This window comes from Harmonia axyridis, chromosome X (genome assembly GCF_914767665.1).
Source record: "Harmonia axyridis chromosome X, icHarAxyr1.1, whole genome shotgun sequence".
In the NCBI taxonomy this organism is placed as follows: domain Eukaryota; kingdom Metazoa; phylum Arthropoda; class Insecta; order Coleoptera; family Coccinellidae; genus Harmonia; species Harmonia axyridis.
The window spans coordinates 1085148-1108784 of record NC_059508.1 but is presented as its reverse complement, the minus strand read 5'-3'; the positions used below and the strand labels follow the sequence as shown (position 1 = coordinate 1108784).

Sequence of the window (23637 nt, the reverse complement as noted above, 5' to 3'; positions counted from 1 at the left end):
ATCGAAATCTCTATAATTTCGGTGACATCATTCATGAAATTGTAAAAAATCATAGGGATTCTAAGTTATAGCACTGAGGAATGTTAGGTCTAATACAGAACTCAAAATCTCTGTCTACCTCATTTTCCAATGACAAATACAATCGACATGAAATCCATATTTTCTTCTTTGAGTACTGAACTAGTACCATTATTTTCTCATGCAAGAAAACAAAGAATCGAAAGATTGGAACACAAGTATTACAGTTTTTTTTATTCTAGATGAATATTATGTTGCATTTTATTAATTCGATTTCAAGACCTACTTGAAATTTCCTTAATTTTTTTGTAGAATGAAAATATCTTCGGAGTCAATTTAAAATTTCTTCGGATATCTAGTATATTGAACATTCAAATTCGAGTCGAAATAAAAGTAATGCATTTTTAAGACGTTTTCAATAAAACTGTTTGAAGTTTTGTTTTTATGACTTGCGATATTTACAGATATAACTGCTCCCTCGCAATGATCAAGTACCTTGGAGTATTATAACTAGATAGACATCTACAATAGAGCCATCGTTCTCCTCATTTATGGAATAACATAAGTAAAATAATCTTCAACTTGCTAATCTCACTCTCACTGGATAATATTCATGGAAGATAGAAAAGAAGAATATCACCTCGAGGTTATTTTTTGATTCATACTTTATGATAACCTCCACTTTTGAGAATTGTTTATAAGGAACAAAATATTCAGTATTCAACATTCAAACTTCCGAAAGGATACCATAATTTTCACGATGTATTCACGAATGTATAAAGAAAATCGAAACTCGTCATTGACAGGACAAGGTCGTTTCGATAATTAAATCAAACTAAATCGATTGAAATTGAAGACTCACATTCATGAAACCGCCGAAAATATTGGTACCGTTCATTCTACCGTTCTAGATCCTCCAATGGTTAAGTCACATGGCGGGTCAGATCAAAACTGTCAAATGTCAAACAAAACACGACACGTCCGGAAAGATTGGGTTAACTCCATCGGTGTTAGCACTCATTTATTAAAAGCACATGTAAAAGAACGTAAAATTGTTGAACAGTGAGCTGTATTGTTCGTCCGTAGTCGGATCTATTCCAGTTGCGGTCGTTCAGGCAGCAAGAACTAAAGTAGAGTGTGGATCTCCCCTCTGCCTGCGTTCGATTATAACCGAAGTGCTGCGGCAAAAAACGAAATTATTCAACAAGATTATCTGCTAATAAAATTCCTCGTAATCGTTCTACATGAAAATGATCAGCGCCTAAGGAACTATAGGTGTTTTATCGATTCCATACCGCTTATCTTCAGAACGTTTAACGATTACGACGGTGTCGCATCGAGAAATAACGTACTCGTATCTGGGCGACGACATGGCGACAACCCTCATCGTCATCTAGTTACCAAAACTCGTTTATTCATTCATTTAAACTCATGAAAAAATTCAGGATTCGATCATTCACAAGGGAATAGCAGTTTTGGTGACGAGGTTTTTTGAGCTGAACCTACACTGTGTCTGTAAAGTATGGAACAAATTCATTTTTAGCTAAACAGACCATTCTTAGAAATAATCCTGAAACACGTCGATTTTATTTTAATTTACCGTATTTTAAAATGATAATCTAATATATAGGGTGAATTACTTTCGAGTAATGACGTCACCGTCATTTTTTTTAAATGGAACAACCCAATTTTTTCTCAATTTTCCGATTACTCTAGCTGAGCTGATTCCAAAAATTTATCACATGTTGATTCCAATTGGTACAGGGTGGAGAAAAATACAATAATTTTGTGTGTGCTTTGTTCTGAACAATGTCGTCATAAAAATTCTTTCTCCCTATCCCTAATACAGAACTTGAAAATGGTTTTTGGTTTCTTCAAAACATCTTTGTTTTAGTGACAAAAATGCCAAGCAAATCCTATAAATGAGGATATATGCCTAAGGAATTAATGAAAAATATTTAGATTTTATCAACGTTAATAAAGATCAAATAATTAATATAACAAAAAAAATAAATATTTGCATTTTCACTATGGAAAAATAATATTAGGTTTTGAAATCAAACAGGTACATGACTGCTTGGTGTTTTTTCTTTTCTCCCATACCTTTCTGACCTTTCACAAATTTTCTTCTGATACCTTAGTTTCAAACGTTGACATCCTCCAAACATTCATATTTCATATGTACCTTTATCAGCTGAATATGACTCTGCAAAAGAGTGTCATCGTTAGGGTTAGAGTATTGATAATTTCCTTCGGTCACAATTCCACAACATTCTGCTGTTTGGTTTTTTCATGACAACAGATTAGTTTTGCACTGAATCATCAGAAGAAATAGTCAAACTTCCATTTATTTCCTCAGAAGATTCTGAAATCCCTTTCTGTGCCAATGATCTGGTTTGTTTGCTACTTTTGCATGATGGTATAGGATAGGAGTAGCTTTACCCTTATTTTTCGTGTCAATAGATGCCTTAAGGGCACAAAATCTGAGGCATCTTTTCTTTATTGAGGAGACAGTTCGTTTGAAAAAATTATTAAAGAAATATAATTTTTTTTTAATTTCATACAAATGCTGATGATACATTCAGAAATACATCAAAGAATGTTTAGAGTGTTTCCTTCGGGTACTTTTCGGGGGTGCCTCCTCCGAGCTATGAAGGTGCCCCCGGAAGAAAATTGAGGGGGTCTAGATTCACTTACGACGTTCTAGATCACGAAAAAATTCGCATGTTCCAAATTCAAAGTGCCTAATTAGAGAGCAATTTCTTCAAGTTAATATTTTTTCAAAACTTTCGTATACTTTGCCCCCCTCCCGGAACTGAATTCCCCCCTCGAGAAAAATTTTCTGAAAGAACCACTGAATGTTTAAATATCCAAATTTCATTCAGAAATACGTTAATTAGGCGTCCCAACAAAACGTATATCATCTAATTGAATATTCATATCCTCCTCATCCAGATTCGTGCTAATTATTACGACCATCTTCAACGAGAAGGTCACACGGTGGTTCTCATGAAGGATACAATCATGAGAAAGAATATTAATCCATAAGAACGCCGGATCCCATATATTGTCGAAGGCATTTGGCCGAATGTGTTGGAAGAATAAAAAGTCCAAACGACTGCCTTGTCAGTGAATTATTAATGTCAGATTTCCGTGATTGGGATTGGGGCATATTTAGTTTATACTATTTGGTGTGTACGATCGTAGGCGACATGTAAAAATTTCATTAGCGGTTAGTGAAGAATTTTAATCGTGAAATAATGGGAACGTATGAGATATCTTGACATAAGCAACGAGTTCAAGAGTTTCGACAGACTCTCTAGCTAGACGTCTTGAACAGTCGTTTTATAAGCATCCAACAATTAATTACTAGACTACTTCTCTTTCTTCGGACAGCAATGAGGAATCAGAGAGCATGGTCTTCCCTGATCAATTACATGCCATCAGCGAACCCTTCCCAGTGAGGAGATCATAAAGAAAATTAGAATCGAGAAAACCTTCACTACTATACTAAGTAGGAAAGAAGATTGGGAAAGAGAATCGACAATCCCAGTGTCTTTTAGGCAGAAATACTTGCTATGGAAAGATGTGTGCAAATTATCCTAGCAAAAAACTACCAGAAATGTGACTAGCGATACAATCAAAGCACTGAGCTCACTTATCATTGATTCTAAGATGGTATTGGAGTGCCAAAGAAAACTCAATGAAATAGCCAAAAATAACAAGGTCTTTTTAGACTGGGTTCTTGGCCACTCGGGAATTGAAGGGAATGATGAGGCCAACACACATGCCAGAAAAGGAGCACTAACTCCTTTCATTCTGTGGTATAGGCAAATGTATGTACAAGGAAGAGTTTCAGGAGAAGGGAAAAACCGAAAAAGAAACACTCTGGCGGAACATTTCTGGGTTGGATCATTCCAAAGAGTTCCTTCGAAACTTTGACACAGTAGGATCCAAGAAGTATCTGGATCTTAGCAAGAATATACTATACCTCCTCAATGGATTCCTCACAGGGCATTGTCGCCTCATGAGAATGGATCTAGCAGATTCTGTGGAGGAGAGGAAGAAACTCAGGATCACCTGGTGACGGAATGCCTTGCTATGACTAGCCAACGCAAAATCTGCTTTGAACAAGAAACTTGTAGAAGTTAGTCAAATCTAATATTCTTTCTTCGGAACAAAACGCAAATATATGAAAAACGCGTTAGGAAACCAATGATTTTCTTCCTAATTTATGAACTGAGAAAACCTAATTTGACAGTTACCGAAGATCCATTTCCAAGTACCACATGAACGGAAAAAACTCAGATTTTCACAAGGATTCTTTACTTCCTTCTCCTTGCAAAAATTCTCAGGTTTGTAAGTTGTAATAGTATTAATATGCGATAAAAATGTATTGAGTATAAGGTATCATTCTATCATATTTTTAAATTCATACCTGCATCTCTTTTGTGAGTATAAAAATGCTGCATGATCATGAATCTTTCATAGATTGGTGAAGAAATCGAAAACTCTCGAGATACTGTATCCAATTTAATTTTGATAATAAAATATGGCCTTATTTACATTGATAATGATTTCCTAGTAATCATTAATCTTAAGAAATAATACATTTAATTTCAAGGGAAATGTTGAACCTGAAAGTGATAAAAGGTATCTTTCTATTATGCTTTTCTTTTCTACTCTTTAAAAGCTGTACAACTGTACAACGAACTGTAACCCTTTTGGTTTTCAGAAGTTATCGAAATCAAATTCATAACATGAAAACTACTGAACAAATAATCACCAATTGCTACATAATGATTAGGAATGAAATAGTTTTCACATATTTTTTTTGTTCCGGGTCTTTATTATGAGAACCCTCATTATCTCATTGATGGCTTTAATTAATGATCCTTTTGTCACATGCAATTTCGATTAATTATAAATCAATTTCGAAAAATGGATTTTTCTAAGTTTACATTATTCTTTTATCTTCTCCCAAAATAAAGCTGAAACCAAATGTGAGGATTCACTTTTTTTGGAAATGATAAAATATGAAACATAGGTAGTGTAAGTCTTCCTATATATCACTTGAGATGGTCAGTTCCCATTTCTAGAGGGGATAATACAGAACGAGGTAGGAGGATCACACTGGTTGGAAATAAAGTAGGAGAGGAACGAGACACACTGTTCATCGGATATTATCACCGAGCATTCATCGAGCAGATGAGGTATTTTAAACTCAGGCGACTTGAATATCTACGTAAGGTTTATTTGAGTTTTTGTATCAAAGGATCATTCAAAAAATTCATATTTTCCTAGAAATACTTCGAAAATTTTTATGTATATGTGTAACGGCAATGTAGATCTATCCAGATCCAGATCAAAATTCATGTGAATAAAAACGATTTATGAAATTTCTCAATAAATAAATGTTATTTAGTGGGAACCTATAAGGATTTTATTCTCCCAGGAAATTTAAAATATGAAAAAAAAAAATTGAAAGTACTCATTTGATATTACGCCTTTTCCACATGGTTATAGGTATAACGCATATTTTACAAAAACCAATACAGAACGCGTAGAATAATGGGCATATTCAATTCCATAATATATATCCGATTATGTGGAATTAACACCCAGAAAATATGTTGGAAATACTCATGTAATTACGCTGTCCAACAAATTGCATACAGCTTATTACGTTCCCTCTCTCTAACTCTCGACCTTTACATTATAAAATCATTTGCATATGAACTGTTCAACTTGTTGGATTCAATCTGTTTCCTGATAAACAAATGACGGAGGGTCACGAAAAATTATGTTATGACTATGATGGTCCTGTCACAAATTTCCAATAACAATGTGTTATTATTTGCGAATTCATTTCGAAAAAAATTAGCAACGAATGATCAACAGTATGTTATTCCAGATTTATTAATCCATCAACTGTTATCTGTTACTAAGTAGATCCATATTTTGGTGGCAAATCAATGAATGTCTCGGTCATATTATAAATTAATCAATAATTATTCGATAACCTATGTTGACGAAAAAACGTCTCAACTGAAAGATATCTTTTCCAATTCATGAATTGTATCGCAATAATTGAGGTCCAAACAGTTGATCAGCACATGACATTGAAAGAAGTTACCAATCGCAACATTCTGAATGTCAAGGATAACAGTCACTTCAAATAATGCAGTCAGAGTTCAGCACGTGACCTCATCTAATCACAGCTGATCACAATAAGAGCAGCTGCAGTTGATCTGGTGAAGTTGCATCCGACTAGGTTGGCCTATATTTGCCAACCTAGGTTTAAAGTGGGTAAGTACTCTAAACAACAATGTTTCAGTCACATATTTCATATAGATGAACATACTGATAAATAAAAGTAAATTGTTGGGGCTGAACGAAACTTTATGGCGTTAACCACCTAAACCACCCAAAAAGTCTCGACCAAAAAGAATTTTCATGATTGTTTCCTTTTTTCCACATATATCCCAATAATAGTAGAAACTCTGTTCCATAAAGACATGCTATGTCACTGAGTGAAACCATCCTATTGGATGAGTTACACATGGCTAGACACCTCGACCAATCATATCACCTAAGTCAGTTACGTCATTTGTCATATTCATATATATGACGTGTGTAATTCCTCATCTGAAATCGAGTTTTGAGTGAATTGATAAATCCACCAACTAGAACAGACAAGAAAATCTCAAATTCAACAAAGTGGTAGTGAATGTTGAATGAAATTTTATGATGGTTACCATTTATGTCATGACACAAGATGCCACGCAACCTAAATGAGGTTTATCTGTAAAAAGCTCCGAATAGAACAAATCCTTATTAATTATTTACTGTTATTTACATATATCACAATGATAGTTGCTGTTTGAATCTAACAATCTTGAAGAAATAACTTGTGACGACATTGCGCGCAGCTATCCTATTGGATAAGTCACATACGGCTTCAAGCTCCGACCAATCATGTCACATTGTGTCAATTACGTCATACATATGGAGCGTTTTCAAATACCTCGTGACTATTCAAACCTAGCATCTAGATCAGATAAGATAATCTTCTTCGCGAAGAAATCTTGTCGGCGCAGTCTGTATAGCGACCGATTCCGTATCATATTCCTCCCCATGAAATGAATGAACGTTTGGAATAAACTCACCATTAGCTGATGGAAAGCCGGCAAGCCAGCGCGAATTTTCCAGTGCTAAGCTTCATTCGAATCGAGGGTGCGTTACCAGACGGAGCTACACAAAACTACGGGTGACCGTTCGGCACTGGCATAGGGCACCAGAGGTCAAGGGTCGTCTGGACGCCGGGCGTGTCACTGGCGTCGTGACGACCTATGGTCCCCTCAGGAACGCGCGTGCGCAACTCATGCGACAAGTGACAATCGTTCGTGCAGTGACAATTTTAATAGCTCCGCCCCTATATGCCTCGCGCGGGTGTTTCATTCCATGGGGTTTATAGCGATTTTCTTCAGATTGGCCCGTTTCCCTGTGAATTTCCCGGAAAATTCGTTCAAAGGATTTTCCGCGGATGAGGATATGTTTGTGGAAAAACGATAAAAATGTTTTTTTTTTTTAAAAGGGGATGAGAAGGTAATTATCTAGACGGGGTTCATTCGAAAGAAACAGAGGTTGAGAATAAAAAGAAGTTTTTCGCCAGACGAAAAGGGGATGTACCATTTTTTTCGTGTTATGAGCAAGGAGGTTCAACACTTTTGCAATTTTTTTCATAACTTTTAATATTAGGTTTATTGTTATTATTTAAGATTCACGGCTCTTCTTGATATTCAAACTACTGGACTCAGCTTGACTTGTGATCAAGTAGTAGTTTTCCAATGGCAAGTCAAGTAAAGTATTTTTTTGTCAAGGACTTGAAAAATCAACTACATTTTTGATTTTCAGAAGTTTTATTCTGTAGTGTGCACATCAATAAAAAAATTGATTAAATGAGAAGGAAACTTGCAAAAATCACTTCTATTCAGGAAACTAATTGTCCACAACAACGAGAAATATAGACTGTTTTGAAAAAGACACAAAACTAAAATCATCAAAAAACATAACAAATTATAAAAACCTTATTTCTCAATATTGAAAAACCTCCAAGCATTATATTATTACATCATTTCCATCCAGGATTTGTAGACACATAAGGCATCTTATCGATTTCTCAGGTTTTCGTTACAGTCGGAGCAGCACGGGTTTTTTGTTCATTAAGTTTGAAGTAATCATATCTCATTTAAATTAATTTGAAGATTAATTGATAAGAGTAGTTTTTCCTCCACGATTTCGTGCCGTTGACTTGATATTCAAGCTACTTGGCTTGATATTCAAGCTACTTGACTTGAACTTGTCTTGAAATCAACTCAATTCAAGTCAAGAAGTAGTTTTTCATGTCAAGTATTCAATTATCATGTACTTGACATTGAAAAACAATTACTTGACTTGAACTTGAGATGGTTTTAAGTCAAGCTCAAGTCAAGTAGCTTGAATATCAAGTCAAGCCGTGAATCCCTAGTCTATTTCATAATGCCAAGCTATTTGATCGATTTAGGTATCAGAGATTTCATGAATAAACTTAGGAGATCGATGTCAAACTCTCCTATATATTCTTTGAAGACTGAAGACTCGTGCGTATCAATCTCAAGTAATATCGAGTAGCTTGATATAAATATCTCAAATCAAGTCAAGTTCAAGTATGTAATTTTTTACGAGCGTGATTTTCAAGTCAAGTAACTACTTGAGCTACTTGACTTGATAAATCCCTAATTATAATTCCATTCGAAATTTCTTCATTTCAATATTTTTGTGTATATCTATTGAAAAATAACTATTGCAGAACTAATTATTGTCTGTTGATTTATCTGTCATTCCCACATCATAATTTTATAATTGATTGATTCAATCAGCTACATCCTGCATTTGATGAGATAATTCATTTCTGAACGAAAACATTTTCTGAGATATCAGCGTGAGAAACAAGAGATAGGGCAAAAAAACGTATTCGCTCGGTTCAATTCACATTGAAAAATGTAATATTATTCAATAGATTGTACCTCTATATGAAAGTGTCGCTAAAGAATATCAATAAACTGTTCGAAAGTCTCATTATTCGAATGAACGTGCTGATACCTACTTGAAGAAAAATAATAATTATATTAACAACGATGGCAACACTATGTCTGAAGAATAAATACTAGTTGTTGAACAACCTATCCTAAAGGGACCTACAACAAATATAAATTCAGACAAAAGAAAACACATTCTTAATTCCAGTTCCTAATACAGACGGTTGCGAGACAGCAGCAATCGATATCGGAGAGCAATAGACTAAGACTCCATCTAAAGGCATAGTTCTTCATACAATCCAAAGATGCATACTAACTCAACATATGAAACACTAGCAAGGTAATATACGAATTTTCATTGAACCAAACGTTTTTCGGTTATTGATTTGAAAACGAAAAATATTACTGACATTCTGTAGAACCCTTTATATTTACATATTTTTTGTGAATTCAGCAATGACAATGATTATTATATGCAAAAGTGAAAATGAAATTTTTCAAAAATACAATTCATGATAATAGCCTATAAAAAAATGAATAAATTAACATAAAAACTGCCGTGCGTTTCACAATTTTTCATTTTATATAGGTGGATATATTTTTATCTTCCCAGAGTCTTACAAACGACACTTTCATCGAAAGGTTTGATCGAATTAAAAAATGCGAATGAGTCTCAACTGGTTATTTGAGGTGTTTTATCACCAATTCACATAGGTCAGACAGCTCTGAATAGGATGCAAAGAGAATATACGGATTTTTTTATTGTTCAACTCTCAGATGGAATTATTGATTCCTATAGTCTTCGAAAATAATATGCATTCAGCATGTCAATCTCTGTGAGAACATCTATATAGGTGATATAATCCAAGCTTCATCCCTAGCCAGCGTCAGAGATACTCTCTCCGACTATAGCCAGACGACTGCTTCGAACGCTCTGCATCACAGACGTGTAGCGACTCATTTAATATAGGCTCTACTCCAACAGAGGGCATCCGACGACGGAAACCAGATCTCAAGGCGTATTCGGCCGGCAGGTGACATTTGCGTCCGCCTCGCGCAAGCGTTTTAAGTGTTGGTGACATCCCCTCCAACTGGCGACAACTCGACACCCGACCCACCTGTGCCATTGGTTCTAACACACCCAATACCTTGCAGTCATATAAACACTTATTTACCCAAATTTATTCATACCTGATTACCTGATCGACAGCCAACTGGCTCAGGTGATACATTGCTATGTTTCTGTGTATATATATGTATATATACGTGGTATGACATCATTTTGAGCTGTCGTTGATGATCTGTCATTGTATATACATTTTTTAAATCAATAACAGATATATGCAAAGTAGTTAGTTTATTCACCCGATTAGATCAGGTGATGCATTGTCATGTTATTGTTTATATGAACATATAAATAGTATATATATTATCTTCTGCAGTATCTAGTTGACTATCTGACTTGGTGTAGAAGTTTTTCGAAATAATTGAAGATATATGCAGAAAAGTCATATAAAATCTTATTTTCCCAAGGTCCTTCATCCGTTTAGATCCGGTGATACATTGCTATGTTATGGTTCATATGAATCTACAATTAGTTTGAAATTCTCTTCTGCAGAACTTATCCAGTTGATTCTCTGGCATGGTATAGACAGTTTTTGGAACCAACTAGAGATATATACAGATAAGGCATATAGAAACTTATTACTCAATTTCCTTCACCTGATTCGCTCAGGTTATATATTCATATTATTTATTATGATATGACATTCTCTTCAGCAGTCATTGATGACCTGTGATAGAGTATAATGTTTTTTGAAAAAATACCTGAGATATATATATTATGAGGATTAGTCAGAAACACATCTTCACCCAAATTTATCCACCTGATACATTGCTATTTTGCTGGGTAGATAATTCCAAATATAAGCGCTATGACATTCTCTACATCAGCAGTAGGTGAAGATCTGTCATAGTGTACCTATAAGTTTTTCAAATCAATACTTACCTACTAGATATATGAAGATTATTAGACGTATAAACACACAGAGGATATTTGAATCTTTATGTGGTGTGACATTCTCTGCAATCGTACTTAGATGATCTGACAAGGTATAGAAGTTTTTGTAATCCAATAACAGATATGTATAACAATGCAGAATAAAAACTTGTTTACCCAAATTCATTCACCTGATTAACTTAATTGTCTCAGGTTATAGACACATTGTTATGTTCCTAGTTGAAAAATGGAATCGTTTGTAGCATGGCACTCTCTTCAGACGTTGTAGATGATCTTGTATGGCATAACAGTCAAAAATCAATGACAAATTTATGCAGGAGTGTATTAGTGAATGGTTCTCTATCATAGATACCTAGTAGGTACCTCTACACTGTACATACCTAATTCTACCTAACAATGTTATAAATAGCATATACTTCAATACCTCACATTGTTAATTCTGATCTGTCAGAGATACTTTACCATATGAATAGCTTTCTTTAAAATATATCTGAAGTTCAGTCAATGTTTTAGACTTTGGATGAGATAGCTTTTAGTTTCTTTTTAAAAGAAGAGGGACTTGTAACACTTTGGGATATAGAGGGAACCAAGGAGGGTCAAGATTTCCAGGATCATCTGGTTTACGTTAAATTTATGTTGTATTGTTTTGTCATGCGATTTTTAGGGGGAGGGGGTTGCAAAAATTGAAGCCGGGTACTCCTCAAGCGTCGTCGCTGTAAGGATACTTTTCGGTATCTATGCTCATAGTATCTGAGCAATTGCCGCCTTAAAATTAAAATCCTCCATTAAACGGCGCAGGTAGCCAATAGCCTCTAGTATTGGAGGATTAAAATTTTAATGAACGTTCCTGCAACTGGGTGTCTTTTAAAAACTTCAATTGCTTGTCAAATATAACTCAATTAGATGAAGAGAAAATCAAACAACAACTTCAATTCAATTTCAAAAAGTAAAGTAGTCTTTTGTAGTGTTAACTGTTGTGCTCTATGGTGAAAATGGCATATTAACATGAATTATTGTATTATTGCATAGGCGTTGTGTTATTCTTTGAGAAGGAAAGGTAGATTTCCGATGTGAGATTGATTAACGAAACAGAAATATTTTCCTAGCAGTTTCAAAATATCCTACTAAAATAAAAACTAGTTGATATTCAGCAGAAATCATAAAATTCTAGACGTAGTGACGAAATATCATTAAATATACCCAAACACATAAGCGATAATAGAATGCAAATGTCGCGTTATCTTAAACGTGGGTCATGACATGAAAAAATCTCATTGGTGATAATTTGGTTGTATTCTGCGTTCGAAATTTGATTGGGACAACTTTGAGATAACTAGTTGAAGCTAATTCTAAACAAAATGGTCATCCCGGCAGACTTTACGTTTATACATTTTCCTAAGAAATCCCAGCCTCTAAAAGAGATATTACTTATTAGAAGGAATTGTCGGAAGAAGATGAATTAATAAAAAAAAGAAACAATAACGCAGTGGCAACGCCAGCTTTCAAGAATAGAACAGCAATGATAGAGCTGCTCGATTGAGTATTGTCTTTGAAATTTCGCATAAATCATAACCTCCTAGTCTGTGACATGCGATGGAAACATAGAATTATGTACTTCCAACACAATGTTTAGGGATTCATCAAGACAAGTCAAGTAGCTTGACATTTTAGCCAACTACTTGACTTGAAAATCAAGCCTGTGAAAAATTACATACTTGAGCTTGACTTGACTTGATTTGAAATATTTATTGCTTGACTTGATATCAAGCTACTTGATATTACTTGAGCATGATATACACGGCAGATATTTCTGCAATCTCGTGCGCGCTCAGACTAAATAAGGAGATTCCTCGAGCGCCGAGAAACTGAAGCATTCGCCAGTGTGGCTTTATCAGTAGTTTTTTCTCATTTTCCATCGGTAGGTAGTGTCAAAAATATCTTTCCAAACTAAGCCAAAATGGCCAAGGATTTTTATCAACACCAATATCTTCAGCTCCTGTTGAAAGACAATTTTCCAGAGCTCGAAACTTTATTTTTTCATTATTTTTCATCTTGTTATGGTTTATAGTGATTTAATTTATGTTTTTATTTCAATGAATTTGATATTCTCGATTCTTTTATATAATAAGTTTGATAAATAAAAGTGTTTTCTGCAAGGCTCTCTCTCATTTCATAATTTTTCCTATTGATGACACTACCGAATAAAACTGCTAAAAAAAGTACTTGATAAATAAATACTTGACTCGACTTGAGATTGAAAAACTACTACTTGACTTGAGCTGAACTTGAAATCAAGTCAAGCTCAAGCCGAGTAGCTTGAAAATCAAGCCGAGTAACTCGAAAATGAATCCAAGCCGTGAATCCCTAACAATATTATTCATCACTTACCAACTTATTTGCATCAATCTAACAAAAGATAGGTACGGAGATATAAAGAACGTTTAAAACTTATTAAACGATCCTCCCGAAACTGAGCTTGAACATATTTATTTCACTATAATGCAATGGATATTTCATGATTACTGAGAAAAAAATCATGTTGGTATAGCTCTGAAACTCGAACGGTTTTTTATGGAATTTACCCTGAAAGCACACTGAAAATTTCAAGTCCTCAGCAATTTCCGTTCGAGAGATTTATGTACATATCGGACGAACAGAATTGATTTTGACCTCTTATTTTTCATCGTTGTGTTGAAACCAAATTCAAGACAGTCCTCAGCTCAAAATTCGAAACTGATAAGCATTTGGGCTGTTCCGCTGATGAAACGAGCTTGCAATATATTATAGCAGAATCGGAAGGATCATATCCGAATCCAATCGAGTGTAAAGAGGCATTCATTTCTTCTCTCCCGCTTTCCAAGAAGCGAGTATAGTAGCAACGGTGACCTTGGAATCATCAGACTGAAGAGTAGGTTGAAGCCCTACATACAGAGGGGAACATTGACCCACATACAAAACAAGGAAGGGTGTAACAATGATGTAAATTGCAAAGAGAGAGAGAGAGAGAAAGGCGGTTGCTTTCTGTTTGTTCTATATATTTAGAAAATCGTAACATTGCTAACATTTTGTACGTTCGAAAATAAGTAAAATATACCGCGACACTTAGCTGATGCTATTTTAAAATGAAGTACTTATTCGATTTTATATAGACGACACACGGATGATTTACAACTCGTAAAATATGGTATTTTACTTGAACGAGGTCCGTATGTGTGGTAGGTTCAAGATTTAAAATAGGTGTACCATAACATAACTTCCAAGTCGGAATACAATAGCTCACTCTTTTTCTCCGAATTTTAGCGGCTCCCATTGTATTTTGAGCAAACTTTTCATTTCTTTTTTCAGTAGAACATTGTTGTTCAGTATAGGTTTGGGACCGACAATTAGCCACTATGACCATTCTTGATCAAGATGTTGTCTCTGTGCTCAATGTCAGTTGTCATGAAGTTAGGGTCGGGATTCTTCAAGCCAAGTAGCTTGACATTTTAACCAACTACTTGACTCAAGCTCGTGAAAAATTACATACTGGAACTTTACTTGATTTGAGATATTAATTGCATGACTTGATATCAAGCTACTTGATTTCACTTGAGCTTGATATATTATAAGAGTCGCACGGCATATATTTCTGCCATCTCGTTCGCGTTTAGACTGAATAAGGGGATTCCTCGAGCGCCGAGAGACTGAATCATTCGGCAGTCTAACTTTATTAATAGTTTTCTCACATGTCTATAAAATCTATTGGTAGATTTTGGTAGTTTCAGGAATATCTTTCCAAACTTGGCCAAAATGGCCAAGGATTTTTATCAACGCCAGCATCTTCAGCTTCTGTTGAAAGACAATTTTCCAGAGCTGCTCCTACAGTTACAAAAACCCGCAATAGGTTAGGCGACAAATCTATAAGATGCCTCATGTGTCTTAGATCCTGGATGGAAAATGATGAAATTAAACAAAGCCTGGAGGTTTCTCAATATCAAGAAACTTTATTTTTCTATTATTTTTTATTTTGTTATGATTCATAGTGATTTAATTTATGTTTCTATTTCAAAAAAGTTGATATTTTCGGTTCCTTCATGCAATAAGTTTAATAAATGAAAGTGTTTTTTGCAAGGTTCCTTCTCATTTCATAATTTTTTCATTGATGTGATACTACACAATAAAACTGCTAAAAATCAAGTAGCTTGATATGATTCAAGTACTCGATGAATAAATACTTGACTTGAAATTGAAAAACTTCTACTTGACTTGAAATCAAGCCAAGCCGTGAATCCTTGAGTTTGGGTTAGTTTTCAGAGTCAAGCCGATGAAGCTGGTAAGCAAATTGTGAACTATGAGACTCTGAGGAAAAGAATTGTACAGAAATACAAAAGTTCCAAATCGTAGGTAGATATGTCAATATTTATGTTTGTTCAGTTTGTTTTGTTAGGTTTGTAAGACTATACGGAATGTCAGGAAAGTAGTTTTGTATTTTTATTCAGCTAAGAACATTCGTTTGCAACCTGTTAAAATGTTTGGTCTATTGAATGTTTAAGGTATCAATTCAGCAACAAAATGCCATAAAATATCAATGATGAAATGGATATATCATGAAACCTATTGATGTAAAATTTTCATTCGAAGAAAAATATTCAAGGGCATTGTGGTCCAGAACCAGAAAAACATCAATAGAGGTGTACCATAACGAAAGTATTTTTTCAACAATGAAAATCATGAAAATTTACCTTGAGGGTAGAGGGCCTTCGATATGTTTCCACTGGCTACTCACTTCTAATTGCTCTTGAATATGAAGTATTGCGAATTATTAATTCAGACAAAAATTGATTTTCTGCTGATCATAAAAAACATGCTCAGTCATTTTTTTTGTGACCTGAGCGTTGAAAATTATTGTTGAAGGGTGCGCCTATACCTACTGAGTTATTCTGTGGAGCTGCTTCAGTTCAAGTTCCTTGCTGCAATTAGCGTTAATTGTCACTGATCTCGAGTATTTTTTCGGTTATATACAGACTTTGAATATCATCAACAAGATCAAGGCAACTTTCTGTCTATGTTATTGGAATATAATCCAACAAAAATTAACTCAAATAAATGCGACTTGATCGACGAAAATATCATAAAACCAATAGGTTGTCGACCTATTCTCCTGGTATGAGGTAATCTTGACAATATTCAACGTAGAACAACAGCAACTGTTACATCATTCCAAGGTCGCGATAAGAACTGAAGAATCTGGAAAAATGCAATCTCTTCCAGAAATATCGCAATGCATGAGCGTTTATCAATCTGACATTGCTGCGAAAGGCACTGATATCACAGTCGTAAGAATGACATACATATATCTGCAGGAAGAAACATATGGCGATGAATTTATTTTACCAGAGAAATTCAGAATGTTATCACTCGGAGATAACAATGAATAATCAATCTATTCTTGAAGAGGACACGTTAGAATTCGTTATTCATTTATCAAACTGTACTCAGACAGTGAGTAGGACGTACTGAAGGAAAGATAGTGGGGGATCTGGTTTTTTCGGATAAACCACCTGTTTAACCATCCACATGCTTATAAGTAGTTGCGAAATTGGTCTTATCATGTGGACTGTATGTCTGCCAGTTAATTGATTCAAGGTCACGAGTATCAATGCTTCAATTTGCACTCTCATGTTTATCTATAAATTCCACTTGCGATCTGAAAACGTCTGAATAATGACTGACTGTCTAAGAACGAAAACTTCAATCTATTGTTCAAGTATCTAGTTACTTTTTTGAAGAAGGAATTTAAATATCATAATTCACTTTTTCAGATGCTCGATGATTTACTAGATAAGATTAAGATATTATATTAGGTAATACATAGGAGTACAACATTGCTTTCACCCGTTTTTTCCGAAATTCAAGCTTTATTGTAAAAAACTGGTTATACATTTACAATTTAAAGTATTGTCCATCGCTGGCCACTACTTTCTCCCATCTTTCGGGCAGCGTACGATTCCCGCGTTGAAAAAACAGCGTTCGATAATAATCGCCTGTGATTGTTTCAGTCAGTTTTAACAACTCATAATACACTACGTCAATCTGGTCCCCCAAATACTGAGCATGACTTTGGAAATCCCCATGATTTTCTGCACTTGGCAATATTGTAATGACCCCTTTCTCGTTTCCAGTCACAATCCGATGCAGAAATTCCTCCCGTCTTTGACTTGCAAGCAGCTGTTCAGAAGCAAACATACGCTGTTCAACATTTTTCGGCTTCAACTCGTACGGCACCCAATTTCCTTGTTTCTGAATCATTCCCATGACTTCCAGGCGTTTTGAAACTTGTTGCGTCACCTGCAATGATCCTGCCAATTCTTGTTGCGTTTGACACGAGTCTTGATCAAGTAATACCTCCAATTCTGCATCTTCGAAAACCTTCTCTCATCTGGTCTTCGACGTCAAAATCACCTTTCTTGAAGTCTTGAAACTACTCTCGGCACGTTCTTTCACTAATAGCGACCTCCCCATATCTATATATTTGAGAGCTTTCTAAGAGCCTCAGCCTTAGATTTCTTCATATTGAGGCAGAAAATTAAAACCTCTTGCAAATGACGAGAATTTGCCTCGTAAGCTGACATGTTTAATAGAGAATAACATTATGATGCAGACAAAAATCGACTAATATTTCGATGGCGTTATGTTTACAAATACCTGAGCTTATTGTGGAATATCTACGATCTATTCATTTCGACTACCGTTTACCGCTTTAGACATCTATTGCAAAACAGCGGAAGCAAAATTGTACACCATAATATTAGATGAAAGGTGAGTAATTCAAGATCTTTATCAGTATAAAAGATACTCCTACTCACAAGATGAAGTATACTTCCAAGATACTTCTCTAAGAAATAAATAGAACTGAGGCTCGGATACTTTGAAATAACTAAATAAATAAGAAGTAACTGAAATATATTTCAAATCAAATCAAATCAAATCAAATTTTTTTCACAAATAGTTACAAAGCCAAAGGTAACAATTAATAGTCAAAAAAATATATATATACCAAAACATTTCTCAATAGGCTCCAGAAAAACAGCATTTATATTATAGAATATCAAAAATAAATGATGAGAAAATCACTGACAAGAATTCAGGACCTTTTTTGCTCTTTATGTATATTTTTTCTTTCCAGTTAAATCCAACAGATAAATTCTGACCTATCGAAATTTCACAAAAAAAAATTCAGTTTCCAATTTTCATATTCCTATAGTTTTCGAAAGTAAATTATGTTTTTTAATTCGCGGCACATTCGTATGCAAGCATCTATCTTCATAACTGTTGACTATCTACGAGATTCCAGTGTAGCATTAATAACTAAAATCCAATATGCAATCCCTTAGTTTTCCTTTCCTACGTTCAGAATTTTCATTTCACCCAAGTCGGTATGAGGCACTTCAATAATAGATGAAAAACGTATTAGATAACGCACATATACAGTGAAGGAAAACACCAGCATCTTCTTAGTTCATTCTTTCTGAGACAATGCGATTATAGGATAGACAACGTTATGAAATCAATGAAAATTCATAGGAATAATTTAATATAATATTATTCTTTGAGAAGAGTGTTCGATTAACAAACATTATGTAGTCGAGAGGCTCAAGCTCTTTGAGTTGTCACAATAAAATGAGGATTTGAATTGAACTGTTTTCTACTAAATATGTAGCTATACCTACAACCAAATATCAACGAGTATGTACTGTTTGATAAACTGTCCAATGACAAATAGTAAACTAGTCCTTAAGACATTTGAAATCAAGCATGAGCAAAAAGAGCAGGAAAAAAAAATTTCCTTTGTTATTTAGTTGCTTTGCTGTATCTGAGTTAATATTTTTCAGTTCGTTTCATTGTTTAGACAAAAGTCACTAGTATCCCATATAATTTTCGTACAGCACTCTATTTTTGTTCTTCGAAAAAGTGTGATGGTGATTGAAGATAAATTCAAATGAAACTGAAACATCTATTGTTATGCTTACAAATCGAAGAAAGAGAAACGTTGAAAGCTAATTAAAAAAGCCCAGAAAATCGAATGGAAGGAAAAAGGCAAATATATGGTTGTGATTTAGGACTGAAATCTGAGTTTTACTGAACAATTGAATAAAATTCTTACAAAATGAAGTAATTGGATGATTTTCTTCACCTGCTTTTAAATCCGACGGGCAAATTATCTTTTGAAGACAAAGTTAAAATAATGATGACAATGGTATTTCTGAGTATCTTACATGTAGAAAGCGATGGCAAAGTGTGGAAAACTCCACAAAGAAGACCTTAAAGATTGCACTAAATGAAATGATTAGATACGCCATGGAAGTTTCATGGTAGGTACTTGAGCAGCCAATAGATAAGAGACGATATGAAGGTAGAAACCACAGACGAAATAATAAAGAAATAAACATAGTTTACTGGAACGAATGAAAAAGAACTGGCAAATGGTGAAAAAGTAACTAGATACTTTCCAAAAATATTTTTGATAGCTTTGAGATTAGTCTTCGTCAGGAAGTCTTACACAGTACAAAGAAATTGAAGCGCTGATCTCTGAAATCATCGATGGATAGTATTTGGATATGATACTCCTTCTGCACATCCATAGTCCACAAAACAAACTTCCTACCAGAACGCAATTAACAATGATTCTAATCTTGAAGCGCAGATTTTCAAATGAACGCTTAACAAATTACGACCTGAACAGGGAACAGTTCAAGACGTAGGTGCAAGACTTTCTAACACGACAACGAACAGTTACAGATCCATGAAGAGCTTCAACTAGTGACCGCTTCGGGCGTTCTTGTTTCCATTCGAAACAAATCTTCCTGCTGGTTACTCTAATTTGTCAGACGTTCTTAATTCGATTGTGATGCATGTTGTACAGAATTCTATTTATCTCGCTAAGATCGATTTATACCGCATAGGAATAGGAATCATGGTCAACGCTTAGTGACCCATTATATCTGCAAGGTTATCTCTAGCTCTTGACTTCCAACTCGAATTGGCTATCTTCTTCAATAAACCAGGTTGTACAGGGTCGGAAGTCGGATATGCTACATTCCTTTTTGTAGGAGAACTCTTTTATTCTTTTTTTCAGACAACCTTTATCATGATTTGGAAGAAATGAAGATATTACTTCAGCAAACGGTTTAAAATAACCACTTCATCTTCGAAGAAACAATACGAAAAAAAAATGAGAAAATCACTTAGTTGGAGTCATATTCTTGAAGTTTTTTCACATGTTTATTTTTAGAAATATATTTCATATTCACTTTTTTTTTATATAACTAATTCATTCTCATGAGAATATATCAAAACTAAAATTTCCTGATCTGTTTTAGTATTCCAAATGTATACCCCCAAAATTTCTTCCTCAACCACAGGGATGCCGCGAGCAATTTTGGCGCCTGAAGCAAAGAATTTTTTGGGCCCTTGCTGAAAAAGTAGCAATAATCCATGAACACCTTCATAACTCCCCCCCTACCAAAACATCACCTGCTCCGATGAAAATACAGAACTTTCTACTTCCTATGAAGAATCTAGTAATCGTGCTTAAAAAAAATTAAATTCTAGTGAATGCAGAACATTGAAATATTTTAATATATAACATTATGCCAGGTTTTTTGAGGTTTTTCAATTAAGTAAAACAGCTACTTACGCTGTAGGTATCTTGATTTATTCCTGGATTTCTACGACGCCGATGAACAATGCGTAAGTAATATATCTGATATTCACTTTCACAATACACAGCGTACGATCGATGAAAGATTACCTATCATAATACAAGATACAAAGGGCGGTAGGCCATGCAAAGCTTCGAAAACTAAACGGGATTAAAAACATGTGTTCCGCTGAAACCATTTGGCATTTGACAGTAACTAGTTTCGAATGCGAAATCGTAGGAATTTTCCATAAGTTGAATGTTTAAACAACTTCCACATAATTCGAAAGCGAAAATAGTGTTTTTTTTCGTCTTTGTGAATTACATTTCATCCCTCTTTCAATTAGGGTAATAGGCAATGCTGCTTATATTGGTTGGGTTGCCATGTGTTATTTATTGAACATGCGGCTTAGTAAAGACGGTTTGGAGATTTTTATTGCAGGGAATGTTGATAAACTCAGCGGAATCTAATGTTGTTTTGAAGAATCAAGACAATCAATAAAAATATGTCAATAAAAATATATTTTTTTAGAGAAATGAAAAGGCGGCCACCAACTGGTCTTAATTGCCGCCCCTCGAATAGAGGCGCCTGAAACAGTCGCTTCACTGTTTCACCCCTAACGCCCGCCCTACTCAACCATCATAATTGAATAACAATTACTCAATTAACCTGTGAAGTGACATGACATGTGAACATGTAAAATTACAAAATTCTTTCAACACATGTCACATGCCATTTCCTGCAACAATTCAGCACTTTTGTAACATATCAGCAAACAGATAAAATATTTTTCTATAGGTATCTCAGATACATTTCTATATCAAAGGTACTTTTCGGCCTTTAAGTTACATGATATACGGCCGGCTTCTGAAAGGCCAATCAACGTGAAATTCAACTTAACAGCTGTTAATTCTATGGTCTAGCGTAATTTGGGTTGCTGAAAGTAAGGTTAACTCTATGTATTTATTTGAACATGCTGCCAGTTAATACAGTGGTCAAATATTTTTGGTTTCTGAAACGCATTTCAATTTTTCTTCTCAAGTTGAAAGCTTCAGATAACATATATTTCACACTGTACAACATTCCAGGAACCCAAACGGATTTCACATCGTTGTTAAATTGAATGTTGACAAATATTCAATCTTGTTACTTTTACAATAAAAATGTCACTAAAATTATTCAACCCTTTTTTACGAGCGCCTTGAGTGCTTACCTGTTGCACCGCCCCCAGCTGTACCAAATCACGATCAAAATAAATGATCCACAGGATGCAGTTCACTCATACGAGGCGGTCAAAGCACCGTCAAACACGACAGTGTCATCAAAAGCATTAAAATCACGGAGATTCACATTAAAACGTTTGTTGTTGACGTAATACACGTGCTTTTATTTGAAATGTGTGTTAATGCGAGTGCGCCGGAACCTCAGGCGACACCCAGTGACAATCTGATGTTAGTTGTCCTACGGATTCTGAATATAGACTGAATTCCACTGGGCTCGCGGTTTGTCGCACTGTCACAGAAGGCGTGCAGGCTTTCACTTGTCATTGCGCACTGTTGGCGATGGGACGATACTATTCATTTGATAGTGAATAATAGGTGCTGCGAATTCACCTGTTCAATTTATGCCAGGTCATTTGGCACTCGGAATACCAACTAACACAGTGCAACATCGGGATCGATGCACGATTCGAGTAGGATGCACTGCTCTCGGATGCAAATCAATTTGGTTTCCTCATCAATTCACCAAACTCACCAGGTTCACATTGAGAGAGTCTCACGGTTCATTTCCGTCAATACCAAAATCTCAAAACCACTTAGGTTCATATCGCAATCATAATAATTAATTATGTGGGTCCAGATATCGATTCTTGAGGAACTCCATACAAATTTTTTTTCTAGGTGTCTTGTTTTTGCTGTACACTTTCTATATTAATTGGTTGAGCCTGGTTCACAAGTGCCAGCGTCTATTTCGATTATTGATTCAACTGTTTGTTTTATGCAGATCATTTTGATGTGGCTAATAAATAAATATCTCAATATTGAATAATATGTTTTTGTGGGAATAATCTTGATTCATTACATTCTTACTATAGAAGTTTGTTCAAAGTAAAAATTTAACGTGGTTTTAAATGTCCCAAATACCTTCAAAATAGGTCGCACATCTTATTATAGAAAATGAATTCGGTACAGTGTCAAAATAAAATGGATACTCAAAAAAGACAGATAAAAAGTTATGTTTTCCAAAAGGAAACAAAGTCCTCTACTGAATTAAATATATTGCTGACTAATATGTCCTCAATTCGTATTTTGGCGAGTCTATGAAGTAGTCTATTATTTAGCGATAACGAACAGTACTCAGAACTCTTTTGAGATTTTTCAAACTCATAAAATTTTTCCTGATGTGATATTTATCTCTAGTGCTATGTATGGATGTCGGATTGCAAAATATAATTTTTATGACTACCATGAATGTATATTCATTCATTTTCATACTTGAGAACTTATTATTCCCAAGTATGAAAATAGATGGAAATGTGAGTAGCTCAACTTTTTTGAAAACTTGTTTGCAAAATGCGCTATATCCTATTCCCTCCAGAATCCTAACTGCACGTCTCTGCAGTCTGAAGACTGATTCACTTGGGTACAGTTTCGCCATAATATTACCCCATACTTCAGTGTAGACTCCACCAAAGCAAAGAAGACCGAACTCAGCAATTTCTCAGATAATGAATATGAAAGAATTCACAAGGAAAATATATTTCTGCTGAGAGTCGATGTCAGCTCATCCGCGTGAGCATTCTATGTCAGTGCATCAAGATATACGCCGAGAAACTTCA

At 34.8% G+C, this 23637-nt stretch overlaps 1 protein-coding gene across 3 annotated transcripts in view; it reads right to left on the bottom strand.

Moving 5' to 3' along the window:
- LOC123685920 (zinc finger protein basonuclin-2-like) overlaps positions 1-22251 on the bottom strand; it is a 240957-nt gene extending 218706 nt beyond the window's left edge. For 2 of the 3 annotated variants that reach the window (XM_045625786.1, XM_045625788.1), the window contains exon 1: positions 881-1125. In XM_045625786.1, coding sequence (XP_045481742.1) covers positions 881-916 — 36 coding nt within the window. In that variant the 5' untranslated portion in view covers positions 917-1125. Of the gene's footprint in view, positions 1-880; positions 1126-22011 lie in introns of those variants that run through there. The other variant, XM_045625787.1, reaches the window with a different exon arrangement.
- Between the last annotated feature and the right edge of the window lie 1386 nt (positions 22252-23637).